Source organism: Crassostrea angulata, chromosome 6 (genome assembly GCF_025612915.1).
Source record: "Crassostrea angulata isolate pt1a10 chromosome 6, ASM2561291v2, whole genome shotgun sequence".
Lineage (NCBI taxonomy): Eukaryota > Metazoa > Mollusca > Bivalvia > Ostreida > Ostreidae > Magallana > Magallana angulata.
Genome location: NC_069116.1, coordinates 53,318,693 through 53,346,490, shown reverse-complemented (window position 1 = coordinate 53,346,490; position 27,798 = coordinate 53,318,693). Strand labels below are relative to the sequence as shown.

The window sequence follows — 27,798 nt, the reverse complement described above, 5'->3', positions numbered from 1 at the left end:
TGTTCATTTAGACAAACACAAAAGGTCAAAACCCTAATTTCAAAGACTAAACAAGGTACAAATGATAATTTTATAGAACAATGAAATGACGCTGCAATTCTTAGCAGTCTCATATGAACACATCTTTCTGGCTAGATTAAAGCGGCACCGTTGATTTTCTTCGATCGAACCTCTTGTTGTTGTTTTTTTTCAAATAAAAACATAAGACCCAGGATCCATATAACTCACCTGAGCAACAAGGCCAACTGACTAAGAGACTTCCTATACACTGCGCACTGATTTCAAGGTATTTTAGGTATAATTAAATGGGATTTGTCATTAATGTAAAAAAAACCCACAACCACCCCAACCTTCCCGATAACCCCTTGCAATACGGTATACATTGAAATTTGTGATCTGTTATGAAGAACATTGACCCAGAGCTACGTTTTTAAAAATGTATTGTTATAGCAATTTAAATCTACATATATGGTAGGTTATTTTCAGTTGTAGTAATGTTATGGCTATGGAGATTGTTTTGGTAAGAATGACACGTTCTCTTGAAATAACGGTAGATAAACTCAAAATGCACACAGTTATGCAATATTATTTTCTCCAATTCAATAATAAAAATTCATTTGTTTATAGAGAGTTCATATTTCAAACCCAAATAGCTTCATCAAATCAAATGCAAAATAAATAAGAATAAAAACAACAGTATCAACGCACAAGTACTTTATTTATAATTCTTCACATTGATTTGACTTTCTACAAATGGTCATTATCTTTGTTTCTACACATAAACTCGGAGACAACACATGTAATAACATCTAAAAATACGAAGCTACAACCCATGAGGACTCACAAATAAAGTAATAAAACCACATAATGAGATACTAACTCGTTGTAACAAGATACTAACTTGTCGTAAGTTAATTGTTTTTACCTTTTTAGCATTAAGCCTATTCAGCTTTTCTAAATATCAAATTATAATTCTAATATTTTTAAACAATCCCCATTGAAATGGATTTGGTCACTATTGATCCTCTCTATTTTTTCTTTTGTAAAGAGTTCTGTGAAACACCTACTCATTTTGTTGCTTAATGCAAACTTGTTAGTTCATTTGATTACAACAATTTTAATCATTTCACATGTTAGTACTTATCATTATACATGGTATATTTTAATATTTTTTAACATATTTTAAATTTTTTGCAACACTGATGATATAGTGTTTAAATATAGCTTTAAATTTCAGTAATTGTTTTAAAGTGGAATTCATAATAATGTGGATTTTATAAATAATACCCCTTTTTAAAAGGTACACACATATGTCAGAGATTAAAATTTCCAAACCGCTAAAATAAGCCAAAACTAGCATCCAGCTAAAACCTTATACGGTATACACATATATTATGAATGATTTTTTTTTCTCAAACTCAAACAATTTCTTTTTAATGATTACATGCACGCATTTATAAGATTAATTTATTTTCACTGAAAAATATTGTAACTCTATGATAACACTATGATAAAGTAACTGGAATTCCGACAGTCGACACGTGAAAATGGTATAAAAACAACAAAAATAGTATGCTTTTTCTAACTCTAAAATTGTTTTTTTTTATAATAATAAATCGTTTTAACAACAAATTACGTGTCATAATCTAGCTCTGTAGAGTTCTCAGAGGGTGTGCTTCTAGTCCTCTTTTTATCGACACAAAGAGCCTTCAGAACCTTAGTGTTGTAACACTTTGGATCAGAAACCATGCGCATAAACAAACTTCGTCGCAGGCGTGCACGATGCAGGTTGCTTTTTTGTTGATCAAAAATGATTTCGTCATCAAAATCTGGGAATACGTCATCGATATCGGGGTTTTTCTGGTCACCATCGCCAACCTTTTCAGTACATATGCCATTCTCAATATTTTCTCTTTCCATCAATAAAGAACTAGCCTCATTCGATACAATTTTCCATGCAAACTCGACATCCTCATCCCTGGCATTTTGTGAACAAATGGCAAATCGTATGACGTATATTTCATTGAGAAGCGCCGGCACCATGTGCAATTTCCCTGATTCATTAATCATGTGTAGAAGTTTCGCTGTTAAAGAGTTTGGTCCCTAGAGCAAAGACCATTTTCTTGATGATAAAACTTTTGTTATTTTTAAGATTAATAGAAACAATTAACATAGTTAGCAAATACCATTTCTTACCTTTAATCGGAAACATACGAGACCCATGGTAACCTTTCCAAGGATTTCAAATCGGGCATCATTCTTTACGTAAGTCTCAAAAAGTCGCGCCAACTTGATGTGCTAATCAATAAAAAGAGTCAGTACTTGAATATGTTATTAAAATGTAGGTCTTTTTTTTTGGGGGGGGGGCTATTACAGTTTCAATTGCTCATACATATACCATTTAAAAAAAAGTTACTGTGGTTTCATCAATATTCGATGAATAGCAATTTTCGTGGTTTTGTTATTACATTGGTCAACGAAATTAAGTGTTCACTGAAGTGCAATTTCTATTGAAATTTTGTATTGATAGGGTCATTGGCCACGTATCCTTGAAACTGTGATTTTCACTTTGTCCACAAAAATTGATACCCTTGAATATTAATGAAACCACTGTGACAGCATACCATTTTACGAATATAAATGTGCGAAATCTTTTTAAAGGATAAAACTACAGATGTATTTAAAGTAAATAGGACATAATAATTGCGCTATACAAACAGAAAAATCATAGGCATCACGATGATCGTCCAGCTAGTTTAGAGCACCGATTGCTTTGGTTGATGATTCAGCACAAACTTTACTTATCGATAACAGATTAAAAGAAAACGTTGAACAAATGCAAATTATATATTTTATCACTGATTAGCATCAACACGTTTGACAGCTAAATTTCGTTAAAATTAGTAATGCCAAAATCATTAAACTAACAGATTCGCCTCAACATCGTGTTTAAAAATCTTTGAGAGCGAAATTTGTTGTATTCAAGAACACTTCTCGGTAACGTTTGCCTTATAAAATCACACATCATTTACATTCATCGTGATGACACTTATAACTACTACACTGTCTACTTTTTTTTTCACAAAAATCTGCAAATTTACAGCGTTTGTTTTTTATTGTAAATTTTCTACTGGGTAATTTTGCTATGTAAAACTACGACGTATAAAATTGGTAGTTCATCTAGATAACGCCTATCGTAAAAAATAGAGTCCCTGCTGTTTGCCCATTGTAAAAAGTCATCAAAACTTCACATTCAAAGTATCGAAGTATCGGCTTGCCAAGGGAAATAGTTACTGTCTCGGGTGAAGACAGACTTTCTATTGTTCTCTTGGCAGTACAGTGAAATGTTTTGTTAGATAATGATTATTTTTTCATAGCGTTTACTTCTTTCAAGGCACTTGAAGCATCTTCCTGGGGAGTGTGCACTGTATTGACATACAAATGGAAAACACGTAGTTTTGAGGGTAGACCTGTTTGGAGCTAGATGTTGTAAAAAAAATGCCGTGACGTTTGCCCTTTTTATTGGTGTTAGCTGATAAGATAGGTGACAATATATCCTCCAAATATGTTGTCACACAGAAAAAATCTAACTGATTTAAAAAAAATGTTTTTCCTCTATATTGTTATATTAATTACCGGTTTGATACCTTATATCATACTCGATGCAATGTTTTATACCTGATGTATTTGATCTTGAAGTCCTTCTATGCCGTATGTTCGTAAAACAAACCAAATCTTCAGAGCTCGAAATCGTCTGCTTAGAGGAATTCCCCAGTGCTTAACGACACAGAATAAAAGAGAATTGTCCCAAATTGTACAATCTAATTATATAATTAAATAATATAATCTTTTAAAAGAAACAATTTGTATATGTATCATTTAATAACTTTAAAAAAATTATAAGTAACAATTTTGAAATATTTATAGTAAGTTTGGGGAAAACTTACCCGTAGATCCACAGTTTTGTCTAGAGTCAATAAAAAAAAATTGATGTAAAAATATATTTTAATTGACCTTAAATGATATCAGCATACTATAATCTTGTTTTGTCGGAAGAAAAATTTCTGATTTCCTACCTTGAATAATACTGCCACATTTATAATGGATAAAGTTTTCATTTGATATCTAAAGTTTTTAAATTCTTTTTTTAAATTGAATAAATTTTAAGACTATAATTATGTCCCAAGTTATCGTTTTCTTCACTTTTTTATCAACTTTAAACGAAAATACATATAACTGTCAAATATTTCAATTACATCTATTTTGAAATATATGGAATCCAAGATTTCTCTATAAATATGTATTCTCTATTCACTCAAAGAAATTCATTGAAACAAAACAGATTTCTTATGTAAATTCACAGGGAAAATCTGACTTCTTTTTCTGTCCGTATATTACCCAGAACAGCTCGCATTTTTTCACACCTTCATCATTTGGGCAAGCAAGAGGGGAGTTTCAAATGAGAAGTTTTGGAATGTTCAAAATGCTATTTAATAGACACTGTTTGAACTCTGTTGTATTTATACAACTAATATCGAAAAATTTATGAAAATGTACTGCAAAAATAATTTTGGACGGAGTTATTTTGATTTATTGATGATTCTTTAAAATTGTTTAGACTTTGGCCCCTGGCCAAATCTTGGGCTTCACAAGTTTGATGTAGGTTTATATTCTATTTGATTTAAATAGAGAAACTGTAATGTTCAATATGTGAAATGACTATACTGTGACAAAAAAAGGAATCAATGATAAACAGAATATCCAGGAAAAAATAATTCTTCTTAAATACAGGATCTGTTAGACTACATTGTCCATATATTTTTGTCTCAGTAAAGTTGATTTTATTATGTATTGTTGCTCAGGTGAGCAATGTGGCCCATTGGCCTCTTGTTATTAAAATAACGTAATAAGTCTTTTAATTAATAATTTCTTCGTAGGACTAGTTTAAACATTAATAATTTAATTCTGGTTGTAACGCGGCATTTGATTGGATAGAAAAATTTAGTTAAATTGTATAACCTATTTTGCATGTCACAAGACACGTCACAATGCACCAACGCCCAAAACCTACTAATCCGCTTGACGTTACATTTGAATTTTGAACAGATTAATGTCATTATTAAAAGAAAAACGGACTCAATTTGTACAGCGAATTACAGAAAATTAAATTATAAGGAATGTACTCAATATCTACCCAAGTTACACTCGTATAACCTTGGTTGGAGCAATTTATGCTTTTCTATAATCCGCTCTGCGGATTATAAAGCGTAAATTGCCCCAAACCAGGTTATACTCGTATAACTTGGGTAAAAATTGAGTTCATTTCCTAAATATTTTGTGTGCAAAGCATATCAAGTTTAAAACATTTTTGGTATAGCGCTAAGGAATATATTTTGTTAATATTTTTTGTTTATATATAAGATTACAGAACAGTTAATTTAAATGAATACCTTGATTTAAACAACTACCGGTCGATAATGATTTGTCTCTTTAAAATATATATTCAGAAATTAGAAATTTGAACATGGTTTATGCAGTAATCCTTGTTATCATAACACCTCATAATTAATTTCCGGAATACAATTTTATTAAGGAAAATGTTGCTAGTCCTATATTTAGAATTCTATAATATAACAAAAGCCAAAACAATAAATCAACTGACCATCGTGTTTATGCTGCAAATAAAGTGGATCGACTGTCATAGACGAAGTCAACAAGTTCTTGTCACTGATCCTGGAAGGTTGAAATAGTCATATAAATATTTTATTTTCAGAGATCATGCATCATATAATCGTGAAATATTTACCTTGTACTGCATTTTATGTTCAGTAAGTTAAACATGAGAATTTTGACGATTCAGGGGAGTATTTAATACTCACCATAATAAAGAACAATCGAAGTTGACTAACAGCCATTTATTAGGATTGAAGTTGATTGACGTAACATTCTGTAATTTGAAATACAGAAACAAAAACTATTAATTTTCAGATAACAGTATATACATTTATATTTTTTCTATTTCTTTCTGTTTTATTTCACATGAAGCAAATAATAATATAACGTTTTTCTTCACATGAAACTGTTTAATTTTATTATATATGTCAATTCATTTAATATATCGATATGCAAAATCTGTCAAACGATGATATTTGACTGCAGCTCTGTTTTTAAATCTTTTTTTTTAAAATTACCTGTATTCCATGAATGAGGAATCTGAACTCCGGACAAATGAGAGCGTTGCCTGCGTAAGCCGCGTCCAGATGCAACCAAACATTTTCCCGGGAACAGACCTCACTCAACTCCGCAACATTGTCAAAGGAACAGCATGCCGTGGTGCCGAGAGTACCACAGACCTAGACATGCAAATGTTCTTTACTTGAATTTTACGAACTGCTCATTAAAATATCTTGGGAAAATGATGAAAAGTGTAATTGTTTATAGTACAATTTAGGAAATTCAGCTGTTGGCTAAGCTTATTATAGAAAAATACTAGTATCAGAGGATTGATGCAACCATAAGTACTACCTATTTTGTTTTTATTCTTAGGTTTATCCATACTTACAAAGAATGGAATCAGTCCGAGCTTACGGTCTTCCTGAAAAAGATGAAAAGTTTTATTTTTTGCTTTTCAAAATTCAAATCTTAAAATTTTTTCGATATTATTTTTGACTTTTGCCAAATACTTATAAAAGGTAACTGCCTCTATTGCACGTTCCAGAACATGTCCTCTCAAAGAGTAATTTACATCCACGTCCAGCTGTCTCATTTTGACAAACCCCAGCATTCCAGCTTTCTCTACACAAGAATGAGCCTTGAAAATATAACGCGCTAGTATCAAAGCACATACATGTATGATTACAAGTAAAAATAAATTTTGATATTTATTCAGTCAACCTCCTAAGATTTTTAAATCTCTTAATTGGTTTGATATATTCTTTAAATATTGATGTTTTTTTTTTCATTTAATAATAATAGTTATGCAATCAGTTGCAACTTGTTGAAAGCTGCAGTCAGAGAAAAGGTCCAATTTCTTAATGTGGACATCATATTACCTTAAACATGATGAACTTATATATAATCAAAGTACTGAAGTACTGTCGGGAGTTAATTTTATTGATTATTATCAATTTTAAAATCAACGACATGTTTTGCAAATTTTTATAATATGAATTCTCGAACTTTTCCGACAAGAATTTCGAGAAAATCCCATATGACTCATGTTGTGTAATATCTAAAGATAGAAATTAATTCCATCAAACTGTGTATCAGTAATCGAAATGTTTCTAAAAATTGTACACGTCTGGATCCAAGCAATATTGAACTCTAGTCTCGTTCAACCATATGCTCGGCTGTCTCCGTTAATCTCCGACTACCAAGAGAGACTCTCTGCTTGTTGGAGATTTATGGAGACAATTAACTGAGCGTCTGGTTGAACGAGACTATATTGAGCTCTCGCGTAGGAATATATACAACTGCAAAAAACAATTGAATTGTTCGTACTATACAAAATCTGACTATTTTCAAGGTATTTATAGATACTTTTCTTTTGAAAAACAATAGTACAGCATACAGTACACCGAATTTATCTATTATTTTCAAGATCTACGTCTTGTCACCGGTGATTATTTGTGCTTAGGTCCAAACACTGTTTCACTTTCGGTTTGCCAGAGTAACCGCATAGGAGAGTTGATTAAAATCAACTCCTAAAAATCCAATTTTCTTATTCACTTAACTTCGCAAAAAATGAAATCACTCTTAACAAAAATATGAATATTTACTCAGAGGTCCTTCATTGTGTTTTTGGTTCAGTTTTTTAAAAGTGTCATAGATTCGGCCTTGGTATATAAACATTTTTTTTTTGCTCAAGACGTTTAATTATTTTGTTCTCACGCTGTTACAATTAAGGCAAAAAATGAGCCATATTAAATTGAGACGCCTTTCACAAGATGAAATAAACAATTACCAGCTTTGATGAATAGGCGACGAGTTTGGATAGAAGCACACCGTCTTCGATATACGGCAATCGTTTCTTGAGTTCTTTCATGGCTTTGTATCTAGCAGCTAACAACATAACGAAAACACACTCACTAGCCGAACCCTATTAAAATGAAAATTTATTATATAACGTGAAGTTAAGTTTTACGTTGTATAAAGTATAAAAATAAATTGATAGCAGTTACTTTGCTTTTTGTATTAATCTTATAATATTATCATCGGCTTTCAATTCTTATTACAGATGAATGTATCACATCCCAACTGTGTATCTTAACAATTAACGTCAATAATCGGTGTCTTTTTTTCGGGGGGGGGGCACTTGTGCTTGTTTATTAAGCTGATAAAAATCAAAATGTACGATGCATGACGTTTCCCACTTTGTCTTCTTACACGATAATTAGAATTTTGGTAAAATATTTCAGGTGTAGATAAAACAAGAGGCTCAGGGGCCACATCGCTCACCTGAGCAACAATTGCCTTAATTCTGATCAAATTAGCATTACAGTTTCAAAATATCTTGACGACTCAGTGCAGTAGATTTTACTAAAAAAAATCTGCCAATTTTTATCCATCTCTTTTGGTGTATATACCAAGCCCCTTTTGTTGCTGTACCTGTAAGAAGATTTTTCTCTATTCCTACATGTATATACCCCCCCCCCCATTTCGTGGCCCCACTTTTCTCTAGGGAATCATGGTTTCATCAAACTTAAATCTGCATAACCTGTGCTTTCACACTAAGTACTGAGTTTTGGACCGAAAACTTTCCCAGAATATTTTTAAAGATTTTCTCTATATATTCCTATGTAAAAATTTAAACCGCCATCACGGCCCCGCCCTACCACTAGGGACTGTGATTTTGCAAACTTGAATTTACACTACCCGAGGATGCCTCTACACAAGTTTAAGCTTTTCTGGCCAAATAGTCTTTAAAGGTCATATGAAACGATATCCTGACCATATTGAGTTATTTACGGGAATGAGTTCATAAGTGCCTATTTAATAAGACTGACATTGTTTTTTGAATATTTTATGCAAAATGTGAGCGCCACAGTCGATCAAAATCACTTAGTCGGGAATAGGAACATTGACTTACGCGGCTTACCTCCCTTGCTTATGACGTCAGTAAGACCCAATCGCCTTATGAAGCTATGTTGTGAATACAAATATCCATGTCATTTTGCAGCATTTTAAAAGAAAAAAAATACTATTTTAAATAAAAACTTATATAATTATACAATAATCAACCACGGCAGTATTTTTTCTCTCAAGAAATGAAATCGTGTGCGTTTATATTTGATAGCGTGAACCTATTCAGTTTAGAGACGTCGCGGAGAATGAATGATTTTCTTCACAGATCTTAAAGCAAGTACAATATAATTTTGATATATGCATGTATATATGTTTTATTTCAATCTTTTAAATGAAATTGTCAAATTAAAAAATAACTGATCGTCTTTCCCCATTTGGACGTTTGTCACGCAAAATTATTTCGTGCTTAGGGTTGTTGTTGTTAAGGTTAGTTTTCTGTAATTGATAAATGGAGTCGATATACAATGAAGATATTTATTCCACAAGGGTCCAGCATAAAGTCAATTATAAACAAATGATAAAAATGATGACAAATAAAACAGAGTACTAAACAATGAGTCTTTACAAAATATGTATAGAGATGCAACATAAAAAGGACCACAATAAAAATGAGTCTTTGCATACTCTAACACGATTGTAACATATACACATGCTAAGTGAATATTGACCACATTAAATCTGTGTTTTATAAGTACATAGCTATATCATATGATTATAAATAAAAATTAAAATAAGGGGAAAATTAACTAAAATGGAGAGATCGCTTGGCTGTGATGAGGACCATAATTATTGAAAAGTCAACTATATTAAAGTTAAATATAGATCTTAAGTTCAAATAAAAGAAAGCGTAGATAGAAATAAACATGTTAAACACTTACATTATAATTTAGGAACGATCGATTGTAATTATATAATGAAATACGCATTCTCTTAACGAAATAGATTTGTAAAACCCGCATTTCCTCTTGGGCGGAAGTATAAACAATGACTAAATTTAGAACCAATCACGTGGTAATTCCGGAAGACGCTTTAGCAATTATCAAAGTGAGAAGCGGGGAATAGTAATTATTGATAAGTAAGAGAATCAAAAATAAATCAAATAACAAAATATTAGAACAGATGGGAAAATGATTATGAACATAAAATGATTGAGAAAATAAACATTCCAGTTAATATTTTTGGCTAACAATATTTTCTTATCAAAGCATGTAATATACATGTAGATAAATGTAATTTCAAGATAAGGTAAAATTCAATGACAGAAAAAGTTGAACGTTTTACCCTTTAAAAAGACAAATAGTTGTAATAAAAATGCATTTAAAAATGTATATAAAATAATGTCCTACCTGTAATTGATAAATGGAGTCGATATACAATGAAGATATTTATTCCACAAGGGTCCAGCATAAAGTGACGCGCTGGGATCTTGGGACAAATATCGACATAGTCCAGGTGAGGTACATTATAGGTTAATTACTTATTGTATCAATAAAAATAAGAAAGGATTCCCTTGCGAGGGCCTCTTGACAAAAAGATAGGTAAAGCGTGGGTACAGACAAAGGGGCTTAATCCGATGACCTGACACTAATTGAGTAGATCAAACATCAAAAGAAATTTCTAATTGAGAAGTGATTTGTTACGTAAAATTTGTTTGACCTTAACTAGATAGATATTTCACTCATCGCCGTGATAAGTGTGAATATTTACGAAACTGATTATCAAGTGAAAGAAAGTATTTCCTTGCGGCGAAATGGGTTTTATAGTGACAAAAGATATTAGTTACTTTTTGTGCATTTTGTTCCTGAAATAGTTTGAAACACAATTACAATGTAAAGACACAATATGTAGAAAATAGGAAAATTTTCTATATTAAAATATTTCTGATAAGGGGTCAAATGTACATTACTCACGCAAAATTATTTCGTGCTTAGGGTTGTTGTTGTTAAGGTTAGTTTTCTGTAATTGATAAATGGAGTCGATATACAATGAAGATATTTATTCCACAAGGGTCCAGCATAAAGTCAATTATAAACAAATGATAAAAATGATGACAAATAAAACAGAGTACTAAACAATGAGTCTTTACAAAATATGTATAGAGATGCAACATAAAAAGGACCACAATAAAAATGAGTCTTTGCATACTCTAACACGATTGTAACATATACACATGCTAAGTGAATATTGACCACATTAAATCTGTGTTTTATAAGTACATAGCTATATCATATGATTATAAATAAAAATTAAAATAAGGGGAAAATTAACTAAAATGGAGAGATCGCTTGGCTGTGATGAGGACCATAATTATTGAAAAGTCAACTATATTAAAGTTAAATATAGATCTTAAGTTCAAATAAAAGAAAGCGTAGATAGAAATAAACATGTTAAACACTTACATTATAATTTAGGAACGATCGATTGTAATTATATAATGAAATACGCATTCTCTTAACGAAATAGATTTGTAAAACCCGCATTTCCTCTTGGGCGGAAGTATAAACAATGACTAAATTTAGAACCAATCACGTGGTAATTCCGGAAGACGCTTTAGCAATTATCAAAGTGAGAAGCGGGGAATAGTAATTATTGATAAGTAAGAGAATCAAAAATAAATCAAATAACAAAATATTAGAACAGATGGGAAAATGATTATGAACATAAAATGATTGAGAAAATAAACATTCCAGTTAATATTTTTGGCTAACAATATTTTCTTATCAAAGCATGTAATATACATGTAGATAAATGTAATTTCAAGATAAGGTAAAATTCAATGACAGAAAAAGTTGAACGTTTTACCCTTTAAAAAGACAAATAGTTGTAATAAAAATGCATTTAAAAATGTATATAAAATAATGTCCTACCTGTAATTGATAAATGGAGTCGATATACAATGAAGATATTTATTCCACAAGGGTCCAGCATAAAGTGACGCGCTGGGATCTTGGGACAAATATCGACATAGTCCAGGTGAGGTACATTATAGGTTAATTACTTATTGTATCAATAAAAATAAGAAAGGATTCCCTTGCGAGGGCCTCTTGACAAAAAGATAGGTAAAGCGTGGGTACAGACAAAGGGGCTTAATCCGATGACCTGACACTAATTGAGTAGATCAAACATCAAAAGAAATTTCTAATTGAGAAGTGATTTGTTACGTAAAATTTGTTTGACCTTAACTAGATAGATATTTCACTCATCGCCGTGATAAGTGTGAATATTTACGAAACTGATTATCAAGTGAAAGAAAGTATTTCCTTGCGGCGAAATGGGTTTTATAGTGACAAAAGATATTAGTTACTTTTTGTGCATTTTGTTCCTGAAATAGTTTGAAACACAATTACAATGTAAAGACACAATATGTAGAAAATAGGAAAATTTTCTATATTAAAATATTTCTGATAAGGGGTCAAATGTACATTACGATAATTCCCTCCTGGTTCGGAAAATTTTTGTCCTCAAAAATAAAAGTTATGGTAGGGGGTAAAAAAAATGGGGGGGGGGGGTGTAATGTAAAGTTGAATAAGCTAGGTATCTAGTTAAATGAATGAATGCGTGCATACAAAATGAAAAAAAAAAAATAACTATCTACTACTAACAACTAAAAATAACATACAAGTAATGAACCGCAAGATGCATGACTCATGATTACTGATAAAAAAACAAGAATCAATATATATGGTTAAAGAATGAACACATAAGAAAAAAAAAAATCATACATAATATGATACAAATCAACATCTATGGTGATGTGAGAAAATGGCATCAGCGGTTGATGCTAAGGTAAAAAAAAAATAGTCAACATCTATGGTGATGTGATGATAGGGCATCAGCGGTTGATGCTGGGTAAAAAAATAATAATGGGCATCTATGGTGATGCGAGGTAAGGGCATCAGTGGTTGATGCTGGGTTAAAAAAAAATATACACGTGTATAATCAACATCTATGGTGATGTGAAAATAGGGCATCAGTGGTTGATGCTGGTAAAAAAAATAAAAATCAACATCTATGGTGATGTGATAGTACAGCATAAATGATTATGCTTGTCAAAAAAATAAAAAAAAAAAAAAACAACAAAACAAAACAACTAAACATGGAGACTATTAAAATTGGTAAATGAGTGAAAAAAAACAACAAAATTTCAACACCAATGGTGATGTTGAAGTACAAAATAAAGATACATCAGTACAGATGAGATAAAAGCATCTCAAAGTACAAAGTATACAACTTGGCTATATACAAAAATCTGAAAAATAACTATACAGGTACGGTTCACAGTTAAAGTTGTACGACACGTGAGGAAATGAAAAAAAAAATAAATGCCATGTACCATATTTCAAGGGAATACATTCATACACACTTCCACACTGTAAGAATTGTGATCCAAGATATTTTTTTATTAAATGATTTTATTCAATTAACTTGAAATATTGATGGTGAGATAATAAGTATGCCGTGTAAGGTTGTTGTAACATTGAGCAGAGTTTGTACGCTTTGACGGGTGAGAGGTTTAATGTTAATGGAATGTTGACTAATTTGTTGGTGTGTTTGTTTTGAATGGTTGGATTAATCGGGACTATAGATGGTCAATGTTGGGTATGCAGGTTGTCAGAGCAAACAGGATGAAGCATGCAGTCAGTACCAGTTGTGAGTTGAGGGTTTAGTGTGGTGGTGTAAAGTTGCTAGTGAGTACAGATAATGTGCACAGGTCATGTATGAGTAAAATGAGGTCATGTATTAGTAAAAATGTAAGTATGCCCAAGAACATGCAATTAATTCATTCAAAACAATACAGGTGAATAGGAAAGTGTTGGGTAGTCCCAGTGACCTAGGGAAGGAAGTTAAGTTCAGATAGATCAGGAGTTATGTATAGTTGTCAATATTGCTCAAGTTAAGGGCTAGGTTTAACTGTTAACATTAGTTCTATGGAAAGAAAATAATGTTAAATATGTACAAGTATACATAACGAGTGGCTCAGTGAGCAAAGAGAGAAGTAAGGATGTAGACAAGGCGGTCAAAGATTAGGACTTGCAACAACTCAAATTCTTCGTAAAAACATGCAAGCTCTGGTTAAACACTGCAACCGGACAAGTTTTGAAAGAATCAGGGTGCATGTTTGTTATTAAACACTTGTTAAGGTTTTGTAAAGGAGTGTTGAAATTGGGTCTATGCATGTTAGTAGACTGGTTTCTTGTTGAGGAACGTGCAGTTAGTGACTATTAGTTAGATAAGTACATTTTGTGAATTGGTGCTTTGTGATTATAATGGTACTGATGTATTTTGGTGTCTGATGAAAGTAATTAAGGTGTTATGTGAATGACTCCTTGTGTTGTACATTTTGAAAAAAAAAGGAATTGAATGAAGGGTAAGAATGTCTTGGAAAACAAGACTTACCATTTTAAATACAGTCTTTTATGTAGTAAAAGTTTGTAGTGGCCATTATTGTCTTGAAGGCTGGTACCACTGTCACAGTGAAGGGAGGTCACAGTGTGGTCTTCCTCTGTTGTTCTGGAGGTCATTGCCTTGGAGATTGGTTACACTGTCTCGTTGCAGTGACAGGAGGATGTAGTGTGGACTGTCACTAATGTTGTGGAGCCCATCACTAAGTTTGCTGTTGAGTTTGCTTTGATGTCAGCTGTGGCGTCTGTTGACTTGTAGGCCATTGCTTAGGTTGTCAGGTAGACTGCCACCATGGTTGTTGTTGGTCCTGCTGTCAGAACTCTTTGTCGAGGCCAATGTCCTGGTTGTTCTCCTTCAGTATCAAGAGGGACTTGTTCTCTAGTCATTAGTTTGTCATGGCTATAGGTCCTGGAGCTTGCTAGTTGACTCTTCAAAGGGATGAACCGTGTTCTTCCACCATTTGTCACGCAAAATTATTTCGTGCTTAGGGTTGTTGTTGTTAAGGTTAGTTTTCTGTAATTGATAAATGGAGTCGATATACAATGAAGATATTTATTCCACAAGGGTCCAGCATAAAGTCAATTATAAACAAATGATAAAAATGATGACAAATAAAACAGAGTACTAAACAATGAGTCTTTACAAAATATGTATAGAGATGCAACATAAAAAGGACCACAATAAAAATGAGTCTTTGCATACTCTAACACGATTGTAACATATACACATGCTAAGTGAATATTGACCACATTAAATCTGTGTTTTATAAGTACATAGCTATATCATATGATTATAAATAAAAATTAAAATAAGGGGAAAATTAACTAAAATGGAGAGATCGCTTGGCTGTGATGAGGACCATAATTATTGAAAAGTCAACTATATTAAAGTTAAATATAGATCTTAAGTTCAAATAAAAGAAAGCGTAGATAGAAATAAACATGTTAAACACTTACATTATAATTTAGGAACGATCGATTGTAATTATATAATGAAATACGCATTCTCTTAACGAAATAGATTTGTAAAACCCGCATTTCCTCTTGGGCGGAAGTATAAACAATGACTAAATTTAGAACCAATCACGTGGTAATTCCGGAAGACGCTTTAGCAATTATCAAAGTGAGAAGCGGGGAATAGTAATTATTGATAAGTAAGAGAATCAAAAATAAATCAAATAACAAAATATTAGAACAGATGGGAAAATGATTATGAACATAAAATGATTGAGAAAATAAACATTCCAGTTAATATTTTTGGCTAACAATATTTTCTTATCAAAGCATGTAATATACATGTAGATAAATGTAATTTCAAGATAAGGTAAAATTCAATGACAGAAAAAGTTGAACGTTTTACCCTTTAAAAAGACAAATAGTTGTAATAAAAATGCATTTAAAAATGTATATAAAATAATGTCCTACCTGTAATTGATAAATGGAGTCGATATACAATGAAGATATTTATTCCACAAGGGTCCAGCATAAAGTGACGCGCTGGGATCTTGGGACAAATATCGACATAGTCCAGGTGAGGTACATTATAGGTTAATTACTTATTGTATCAATAAAAATAAGAAAGGATTCCCTTGCGAGGGCCTCTTGACAAAAAGATAGGTAAAGCGTGGGTACAGACAAAGGGGCTTAATCCGATGACCTGACACTAATTGAGTAGATCAAACATCAAAAGAAATTTCTAATTGAGAAGTGATTTGTTACGTAAAATTTGTTTGACCTTAACTAGATAGATATTTCACTCATCGCCGTGATAAGTGTGAATATTTACGAAACTGATTATCAAGTGAAAGAAAGTATTTCCTTGCGGCGAAATGGGTTTTATAGTGACAAAAGATATTAGTTACTTTTTGTGCATTTTGTTCCTGAAATAGTTTGAAACACAATTACAATGTAAAGACACAATATGTAGAAAATAGGAAAATTTTCTATATTAAAATATTTCTGATAAGGGGTCAAATGTACATTACGATAAACTATCACCGGGGAAAATAAGGTGTTTCTATATATCCGGCGACAATAAAACTAAAATGCTTTAGATGGTAAAAAGCACTTTATTTGAACTTTAGGTCGGTATAGGTGATTTCTGGGAATCCAAAAACTACACCCGAACAATCCGAAACCTAATTCCTCTCTCCCGACAATAGTGTATAACACAATATAAATAAGAATTGAAAACAATAGAAATTAGCACTTAAGCACGAGTGACATATGTCATAGAGTAAAACTTCAATATGAGTGAGTCAATTAAATCAAAGGTGAGGGTAAGAGTTAATAAAATAATTAAGCAATTATAACTGAAGTGAATTATTGTCTTGTACAAAGGGAAAGGCATATTTATGAATAAATAACAGTTACTCAAATTTCACTCCATGATAATTCCCTCGCGCTTCGAAAAATGAGACGTCCTCGTCTAGAAGATCATCGGAATGATTTGTAGGGAATGTGCGGTCTGTATCTCATCGTCGTTTGCTTAGGTCTTGGCCGGAATATGCAAAATATGTTCTACATTGCGGAGGTCCACAACTGCAACACGGCTTTCTGGGCTGAACCATATTTAAAACGAACCTTTGTCGTCGGTCCCCACACCAGGAAAATATTCCTAGGATTCGAATGCAATAAATCGGTCGCTTAAAAGAACATATTAGCATAGTGGCAAAGAAATCCACACACGAAACACACAGAACGAGAACAAGTGTTCGCAGGATGACGTCATCCCGCTCTTGTTACATGCTGGATGGAATCCAGGCGTAGAGTATGTCCGTGCAAGTCCTGGGATGTCCAAAACTCGAAAAGCAGCGACGTTGGTATATGGTCGTAAAAGGCGGTTGAATCTTCTGCTCTTGGGTTGTATTATCGGCGTTTGTTGATGCTCTTGGAAAACTCGCTCGGTTGCTGGTACGCAGGATCTAACTGCTACAAAGTATATGTAGCAGTCCCGGGTAAAATACCCTTAGGATATCTCCACCAAACTATCACCGGGGAAAATAAGGTGTTTCTATATATCCGGCGACAATAAAACTAAAATGCTTTAGATGGTAAAAAGCACTTTATTTGAACTTTAGGTCGGTATAGGTGATTTCTGGGAATCCAAAAACTACACCCGAACAATCCGAAACCTAATTCCTCTCTCCCGACAATAGTGTATAACACAATATAAATAAGAATTGAAAACAATAGAAATTAGCACTTAAGCACGAGTGACATATGTCATAGAGTAAAACTTCAATATGAGTGAGTCAATTAAATCAAAGGTGAGGGTAAGAGTTAATAAAATAATTAAGCAATTATAACTGAAGTGAATTATTGTCTTGTACAAAGGGAAAGGCATATTTATGAATAAATAACAGTTACTCAAATTTCACTCCATGATACGTTCATGCAATTTATTAATAATTTTGTAAACAACTTATACATGTAGGCCTCGTGGTGTCATTCGCTTCACGGTTATACTGTTTGTTTCGATTTCAAATTCACAAATATGTTACCATTTAATTATTTTTAGTAAGAAAAATTTCTTCAAATGATTTGATTTTGAAACGTGTACTTGTATGTGCGGTGTTTTGATTTTACAACATGTACATACATGTGCGGTGTTTACTCACAGATCCCTTCTATCTCACTTTCTTCCGTAATTTTTTCTTTCGTTCTTTTATTATCATTGATGCTTGTTCTTAATAAAATCTGTTGATTATCTTCACATTCGTTCACAACTATATTTATCAAACAACCGATTTATTTTACCCTTAATCCTTAAATGCCATATTTCCGCGATCTAATTTAATAAAACGTTAATACACGTGTACACAAAGTATTTTCTAAAGCCTGATATTTCTTCATTTATATATCAATAAGTCAGAAATTAATATCATTTTGAAATAAAATTTAAGAACTATTTTGCGGTATTTTACAGCAGCTTTAAATACAAACTATGTACACAATGCCTCAAACATTTTCATTGGCCTGCCTTATACTTTTTAATGTGACAAAATTAATCAAACGAATTAAAATGCTATAATTCCCTTTAAATGTAGCTCAATCATTATCCGTATCGAAGAAGAAAATGATGTTTCTATTTCAAAAGGATCAGGATAATTCATTAATCAGCTGTTAATGTTTGGAGCATTTCTTTCGTTAAATTTTCAATGCAGTATGGGATCTTCATCATGATTTTACTCTGGTGAGAAGCTGATATTAGATTTGTTCATTAACGAAACTATAAGTCATCTGTATTACGAAATAAAATGGTCTCATTTGAAAAGAAAGACACGTTCATATATGCAAAAATTACTAAAATTAAATCGATAAACTACTGTAAAATTACACTAGTTTGAGGCATTGTTTACATCAGTGGGTCGATGTGACGTCATAAATCCACAAAATCAAGAACGATAAGCGGGGAAGAATATTTTCAGGTGCTGAGTTTTCACGGTTATTTCTCAGTAATGCAAAGGCAAAAAAACTCACTTCACGTATTTTAACATTTGTTTATACCAAGCTTTATATTTATGAAAGAAAATCATAGTGTTAAAAATCGTTTCATATGACCTTTAAAATAAGATTTTTAAAGATTTTCTCTATATATTCCTATGTAAAAATTCATCCCCCATTGTGGCCTCACCCTACCCCTGGACTATTTTTTAAACAAACTTGAAGCTATACGATCTGGGGATGCTTCCACTCAAATTTGAGCTTTCCTGGCCTAATAGTTTTGAGAAGAAGATTTTTAAAGATTTTCTCTAAATATTCCTATGTCAAACTTGATCCCCCAATTGTGGCCCCACCCTACCCGCGGGGACCATGATTTGAACAATATTGAATCTACACTACCTGAGGATGCTTCCATTATAATTTGACATTTTCTGGTCTAATAGTTTTTGAGAAGAAGATTTTTAAACATTTTTTCTATATATTCCTATGTAAAACTTGATCCCTATATTCTGTCCCCACTCTACACCCGGGGACCATAATTTGAACAATATTGAATCTACACTACCTGAGGATGCTTCCATTTTAATGTGAGCTTTCCTGGCTTAATAGTTTTTGAGAAGATGATTTTTAAAGATTTTCTCTATATATTCCTATGTAAAACATGATCCCCCAATTGTGGCCCCACACTACCCCTGGGGACCATGATTTGAACAAACTTGAATAAACACTACCTGAGAATGCTTCCACTTTAATTTGAGCTTTTCTGTCCAAAAAGGTTTTGAGAAGAAGATTTTAAAAGATTTTCTCTAAATATTCCTATGTCAAACTTGATCCCCCAATTGTGGAACCACCCTTCCCCCGGGGACCATGATTTGAACAATATTGAATCTACACTACCTGAGGATGCTCCCATTTTAATGTGAGCTTTTCTGGCCTAATAGTTTTTGAGAAGATGATTTTTAAAGATTTTCTCTATATATTCCTATGTAAAACATTATCCCCCAATTGTGGCCCCACACTACCCCTGGGGACCATGGTTTGAACAAACTTGAATCTACACTACCTGAGGATGCTTCCATTTTAATTTGAGCTTTCCTGGCCTAATAGTTTTTGAGAAGATGATTTTTAAAGATTTTCTCTATATATTCCTATGTAAAACTTGATTCCCCCATTGTGACCCCACCATACCACCAGGGACAATGATTTAAACAAACTTGAATCTACACTACCTGAGAATGCTTCCACTTTAATTTGAGCTTTTCTGGCCAAAAAGGTTTTGAGAAGAAGATTTTTAAAGATTTTCTCTAAATATTCCTATGTAAAACTTGATCCCCAAATTGTGGCCCCACCCTACCCCCGGGGACCATGATTTAAACAAACTTGAATCTACACTTTCTGAGGATGCTCCCATTTTAATTTGAGCTTTTCTGGCCTAATAGTTTTTTAAAAAGAAGATTTTTAAAGATTTTCTCTATATATTCCTATGTTAAACTTGATCCCCCTCTTAAAGATTTTCTCTATATATTCCTATGTTAAACTTGATCCCCCTCTTGTGGCCCCTCCCTACCCCCGGGGACCATGATTTGAACAAACTTGAATCTACACTACCTGAGGATGCCTCCACACAAGTTTAAGCTTTTCAGGCCGAATAGTTCTTGAGAAGAAGATTTTTGAAAAATACCAACAAATTTTCAATAATTCTCAATTATCTCCCCTTTTAAGAGGGCGTGGCCCTTTATTTGAACAAACTTGAATCCCCTTCACCTAGTGGTGCTTTGTGCCAAATTTGGTTGAAACCTGCCCAGTAGTTCTTGAGAAGAAGATGAAAATGTGAAAAGTTTACAACAACGACGACAACGACAGACAACGGACAAATTGTGATCAGAAAAGCTCACCTGAGCGTTTGGCTTAGGTGAGCTAAGAAGCCATAGCTTAATTTTTTTTTTAAAGAAAATGGGATGTTTTTTTTTATGTAACCACACTTTTTTAACTACTTAAATAAACATAAATTTTTGTCATTACTAAGCTCCCTTTCCATTTTTGAACTTATAACCTGTACCTAGAATTACACTGACCGGTACCTAGAATTACACTGACCTGTACCTAGAATTTCACTGATCGTGTGTCTGAAGGTTTAGAAGTGTGACGCAACATACAGCAATATCAAATTGATGAAGATTTAGATGTTGATTGAGATTTGAAAAAATCAAAAAGTACCTGTATTACTCCTCCACCTGTCCCTTCTTCATGCAAAAACTGTTTCGGCAGACCGATCGTTTTTCCTACAATTGTTTTATGAATTTATAAATTTCATGTTTTTTGTTTTATTGTTAAATTCTCAATGTACCCATCAATCAACAAACACGTATATTTTATATATAAGGGCTGATCATATTTTTGATTTAATTTTGATGGAACAACATTCCAAGAGAAAAGCGAATATATATATACAATCAATGTTATGCGAATCAGATCGATATGAGATATCATTATTCTTTAAAATGTGATGCTCTTACGATCCTTAGAATAGTTTATTTTAAAACATATATGAATTTATACATTTTAAAAATTATTTTTATATCTTTAAGTTTGAGTACCAATCCAGTCCAAAACGAGTGTTTCCAACTCTGTGCAGGCGGGGCTTGCTGCCTGCAAAATGGAAACATGTATCATGTTCAAATGTGTTACTTACAGGTGTTCATAAAATGGGAAATCAAAAGGCTAAATTAGTAAATGGAATACAAACGAATTACATGCTAAATAGGTCCTTCCCATGAGAAGCCTACGCAGCCAATGGCGTTCGAAAGCATGTCACCAAGGATGGAGGGATAGGAGTTACCCGCGGGAAAGTAGGCGTGGAAATTCGGGTGTTGCCAATGGGTGATCTGACAGATATTTCAACAAGTAATATTTCTATCACATAAATAATGTTTATATTGTTTTTTGATTTCAATTTTTAAAAAAAGTGAGTACATATATATATATATATAGAGAGAGAGAGAGAGAGAGAGAGAGAGAGAGAGAGAGAGAGAGAGAGAGAGAGAGAGAGTAAACAAGGTCTGTACTTTTTTATTTATTGTATCGGTGTCAATTTTTACACAAAAATACTTCTTACAGGAAATTTAGATAAAATGATTTAGGAGGAAATCCGTTTTTCTGGGTAGAGATCATGTCTGCTTTTGTAAGTTGGGCTGATTTTGAACAATAGAATGCATTTGTAGCAACCGTTAATGATACTACGCCATTTCATTATATAAATATCATTAAGCATTGCAATTGCAATGTCTTATGATATAAGATATTGCATTAACCGTTAACACCGCCATCAGTTAATGTTGTATCGCTGCTAAAATGTTAGAAATGTATCATTAGGCGTCACAAATGTACAGCAGCCCTTACGCTTAATGAAACAATCAAATATATACACTATATAACCGCTAATGATACTACAAACTTTATCATTAAGCGTTGCAGTCGCACCTTTTAATGATACAAAATTTTAAGACTTTTACGAAATTTTCTTAAAATTGCTAAGCATTAGTAACATATTATTGTACATGTAGCTATTGCTATTTTCCTTTGTATATTTACTATCAGTAAATTATACACACCTCTTCATCGTTTTAAACCAATACATTGATTTGAGTTATTAACGTATAAAACATTCACATAATTTTTACATTGTCAATTAATATTTTAGAGCATCCAAGATTGTTTGAAACAGGTTAATGAAATTCGGAATGAAAAGGGAATAACTCTCTTTTGAAGAATTTTTTTTTCATCGGGATGCTGTTAAATCTGACATCGATGGGGAAAATATATAAATGTTGTACCTTTAATACTTTTGATATTGTGTTTTTTGAATTATGTTTGTAACTATATATTCATTTTTCTTTGTTCATTTTCCAATATTTACATTCAGTGTATATGTTCCCTAATCTCTTCACTGGAAATCTGCGACGTTCGATTTTCTATGAATACACTTTGATAATTCATGCCCCATGTGCACAAACATAAACGTCTCCACGTGTTTTCAGTTCTTTTTTTTTTGTAAGAATAAATGAAAAGAATCTTACAATAACAATTTGATATGTACTTTTAAAAAATAATCATTAAATCATATCTACTCCTGAACAAAAAGGATTATTCTCTACAAAGTTGCTGGCACTATATTTTTACTTACGGATGCGAGATAAATAGCATGTTAATGTGGCTGTTCCACGTATGTTTCATATCCCTGACAAAGGGCGTATATAATGATTTTACAGCGACAATACACACACGTTTCATAAAAATAAACATCATTATGAATATAAATATAAGCATTGAATGATTATTTTTGGATGTCGTCGGTCCTATGACACACCAAACGGTGCAAACAAATTATCATACGACGCTAACGCGCGGTATTCAATTTGTTTGCACCGCTTGGTGTGTAATGACCGACGCCATCCAAAAAATGAGAATTCAATGCTTGAATAAACTACACGTTTTAAGCGAACACAACATGATAAGGTTATATATTTGAGATACTGCCTTCTTTGATAGAAATATGTGACGCGTTTTTTTAAACAAACGATTTATCCGAAATAATTGTATTTTGGCATTGAGATTTAAGCAACAATAACAGTTTTTATTTATTTAAATATCTTTAGCAATGTTTTAACCCAAAAGGCACACATAAACTTTAATTTGTTGCTGTACTCACACCCGGCATAATTGCTCTCTCGACATCATTCATGATGTCCTCAAACTTATCCCCTGTCCTCGGAGGCTTTCCAGGGAGTCGGTTTCTCAGATATCCTGGATCTACTTCTGCGGTGACCCTTCGCTCTGCGATTGTGTCCATGTAGTTAGCTATAAAGTCCACCATTTCCTTTCCTCTTTTGCGGAATTCCACAGAGTCCATTGCGTTTGCTAATTAGTGCGTTTTGATGAAATAAAGAAATTTTATTTAATTTGATAAATTTTCACGGTTGTTTGTATAATTTTTTGGTAGGTTTCTCACGCTCTATTAAATGAAACCTTCCGTCTAGCCCACCAAACATAGGTTACGTAATTTTTGACGAAAAGGTTAAAAATTACTGGATGTGCTTTGATTAGAAACATTATGTTTACAATGTTAGGTTGAAATTGAATGACAGTATAGATCATATAGTGAACATTTTAAGAATCTCCATCATTTTAAAGTTAATTTTTGCTACATAAAATTCGTAACATTTGTGTCTTTATTAATCATAATGAAAGTCGCCATGGTTGTCTTTATTTATTATGATTGCTAGTGAAGAATAGGCGGTCCAAACCTATGTAAGCGAAGAATTGCTTTGTTATAAATTCTGTTCATAACATGATATCCAATAAGATCATCAATGCCTGGTAAGTGCTTTACTTCTATACTTCTTGGTTTGAACTTTATTGTATATGAATTTATCCGTTTTAAAGTGCAGAAGACTTTTGACGTTCATAGTTACTGTATATATTTGTTTTATATACAGTTAATGATTCGTGTGCATGTAAGTTGAAATGACAAATGGAACGAAAAATTCTACCGGAATTTCAAAGGATAACCAGTAAAAATTCATACACTTAACTGTACAACAGATTGTGAGGACTGAGTAGGAAGAACAAAATGTCATATTTATTTACACGATTATTAAAACAATTTTTGTAGGTTTCTAGAGTCCTAAAGTTATTTTAAGTTCAAAGCTGTCGTGTTCTTTTTCCTGATATAGTCAAATTGAAATTTTATTATGGGCTCGTTGATGTAAAAAAAAAAGATATTGATGAAACATGTGGGCATGTTCCTGAAGCTATCTTAGACTTAGATATGTCTCAGTTTATCTTAAGACATATCTTGGTCTTAAGATAGTTTCTCGAAGCAGTCCTAATTTACGATACCTCTTATAAATCATCTTAAATTTTAGATACCTAAACAGCTGTCTAATCCTTAATAGAACCACCTCGTCTTAAAAGAAAAGGAAACCGATGTCTACATCATGTCTAGTACTTTGGGATATTAATAAGCACAAAGACTATATGCACAATAATGTGGGTGTTATGTGAAGATACAGCATTTCTAAACTGCGTGACCTAATATACCTAGCTATACCTATCTGCTTTAGTTTTATTTGACTCTTAAAAATATTCTCAAATATATGGATGAATTATTTACGTTCGCTTACAAGGGTTCGTATTTTTATTGCTGGGAGGAGGTGCCCGATGCCTATTTTTAGTAACTTTACTATGTGAAGTTAATAAAGTTTGAATTTCATACACCCCGACCCGCCCGCCCACCATCCCCGCATTTAGATACGAAAATTGATAATGTAACAGTAAGAAATTTTCAGACGATTTTCTATCTTAAATTTTGTTAACTATTTCTTGATCTAAATGAGCCTTTTGTAGTTTATAATAAGCGGCGAATTATACCTTATCGAAATGAAATGACAAATTGATAATAAAAATGTAACTAATTATTGTGCGACATTTATATATTTTATTAATGTTTAAAAAAATTATCTACGTTTATTTGATAAATGGGGACACTAGCAGTTGATGAGACTCAAATCAAAATCAATGAAAACATAGACGAGTAGTATGTAATGTCTACGTAGGTACCTTTAATTATAATTAGATAAGCTTCTGTTGTTTGATCATCACTCTACTAATATTTCTAAAGTATTTCTAACATAGCATTATAAGCACATCCCCTTTATTAACACAGTGTACAGCGCATAGAAACTACATGTGTTTTTGCGCTATATAAGTCAATATGATATATATATATATATATATATCTATATATATATATATATATATATATATATATATATATATATATATATATATATATATATATATATAATGATGTACATAAACATGTGTACATATCCACCATTGTCTACATATACCTGCACTGGTAAACATTCTTGAAATCGAAACAATTTCCATTGCGCAGATACGACTCCTCATCCTTTGCTTTACAAATCCCTATCCTCTCCCACCCAACCCTGGAGTAACATGTTCATGAGTTCGATTTTGTATCTTATAACTAAGTGTACGGGTGTTTGAATTTATTTGTCGGAGAATTCCGATTCTAATTAAGGTGACTATGGCTCACCGATACTTAAAATGGGTGATTATTTCAAAATCGACGCGAATATACATGAAATGAATAATCGTCACTGGGCCGGTGGATCAAAATCCACATTAGTAACACATTCATTAAAATGTTATTGCTAATTTTCACATAAGATTTGTTGATATTTTTAAAAAGGAAATTAGTCAAAATTCGGTTTACACCTTAAAGGGTACCTGCAGCCCAGCCGATGTGAAACATATGTCAAAGAGTTTAATAACCAAAATCTAATGCAAAAAACCGCATCGAAATCAATGCAAAAGCCTCCTCAAAGTTGCTATTTTTACCTGCTTTGGGAAATCTAATCAAGAGAAAACAGAATTAGGCGATAACGAGGCTTCAGCGGATGTGACGTCACGAGGTCAACAGGAGGGAAATTTCTTTACAAAGCTAAACAAATTAAATTCGATTTTTCAGCCAAAATGATTGATATAGGTCTGATGTTTTGACGTATCTAGTTATCTTAAGTATTGTAGATTTAGAAATTTGTATCCGTAGTTATTTTATTACAGGCAGATTTCCCTTTAAAGGGTTTTAAAATTTGCTATTCTCCTCGCCTTTTTACCGATGAATACGATATCTTAAAACGCTTGCATGGGCAGATTTTTGTTCATTAATCATTTTTTGATTACATAATTATATCCTTTCACAAACGAGTGATCATAGACAATGACACAGGTAAACAGGTAAACTAACGAAACCACTGCTCCAGACACACGTGTATCTGGGGGCCTTTATTGTAACTTATCTAATCACTTATATTATGACCAAATTTACAATTCAACAATTTAAACCTTTTTCATGTGATCAAGTTTACTAATTATTTCGGAAGTAATTACGTTGGTCTTAATTTCTTATCTAATAAAGCGCAACTTTCTTTCGAGCGCTATGGTAAGCAATTAAACGCTTAAACTCCATATAGCTTAAATTGTTATACTGACAACGAATCATTATGAAATCTGAATAAACTTGAACATTGTGTCTTAGAGAGGTCTTACGATATGCCTTAAGATGGTCTTAGATGAAGTGAGTTTGAAAATAGTCCTTTATTTTTAGGATAAACGAGCGATACACAGATACAATTTTTTCAATTATGAAAAATGCAGCAACATTATTATCGAGTGGTCAAGATTAGAAAAGTAATTTTAAGTCTTAACGCATTTTAAGGTCTTTAAGGTAATTTGTAAAATTATATATTTATATAAAAAGTGAATAGGGAAAAAATCATTTTTTGATGTTTTACATAATGAAATCATATCAGATCAGAAATGATTGCATTTCATACTTAAAAAATTCAGACTGTTGGCCAATTTTTTACTCAAATTTTTAAAAATAATTTAAATACACAGTTCACATAATTCTTATATGTGTTCTTGTCTTTAATTCCAACGGTATTATAAATGAAAATCTGGTCAATTTAATCTTAATAAAACATTCATGAAAAAAAAAATAAAAGGATAAACTGTTTTTTGTGCATATAAGATTTTCAATATCCTAAGGTTATCCTAATATTACCTTTTTTTGTCGTCTGTCCCCTGTCTTCTGTCGTCCCATTGAATTTTTTTCTTACTTTAACCATGTCTCCCATCCCACACTTCGATCCCGTCTTTAAAATTTTCTTCTAAATCCGGGCTGCCATTACAAGCCTGACTAAGCATTTGGGAGCGATGGTTGGTGTCTCAATGCGGAATGCACAAATTTAACAGACGGAAGGAGGCTGCCCGTGAC

At 32.3% G+C, this 27,798-nt stretch overlaps 1 protein-coding gene across 1 annotated transcript; it reads right to left on the bottom strand.

The window, feature by feature from the left end:
• Positions 1–769: 769 nt before the first annotated feature.
• LOC128189530 (aromatic-L-amino-acid decarboxylase-like) lies at positions 770–27,798 on the bottom strand. Its single transcript, XM_052861179.1, has 15 exons — positions 27,586–27,798; positions 23,641–23,849; positions 21,705–21,817; positions 21,530–21,582; positions 21,150–21,214; positions 7,964–8,098; positions 6,701–6,811; positions 6,563–6,595; positions 6,192–6,353; positions 5,880–5,947; positions 5,663–5,733; positions 3,948–3,967; positions 3,679–3,777; positions 2,197–2,298; positions 770–2,103 (listed from the first exon to the last, which is right to left on the bottom strand). Exons 1-15 carry the CDS (start codon positions 27,656–27,658, stop codon positions 1,633–1,635), a joined length of 1,785 nt encoding a protein of 594 aa, XP_052717139.1. The 5' UTR covers positions 27,659–27,798; the 3' UTR covers positions 770–1,632.

Coding starts and splice junctions, on each gene's coding strand:
- LOC128189530 (XM_052861179.1), bottom strand. CDS start 27,658: ATGGGAGACATGGTTAAAGTAAGAAAAAAATTCAATGGGACGACAGAA. Junction 21,818..23,640: donor AGAGAGCAATTATGCCGGGT/GTGAGTACAGCA, acceptor AATATCTGTCAG/ATCACCCATTGGCAACACCC. Junction 6,596..6,700: donor TTCTGGAACGTGCAATAGAG/GCAGTTACCTTT, acceptor CATCTTTTTCAG/GAAGACCGTAAGCTCGGACT.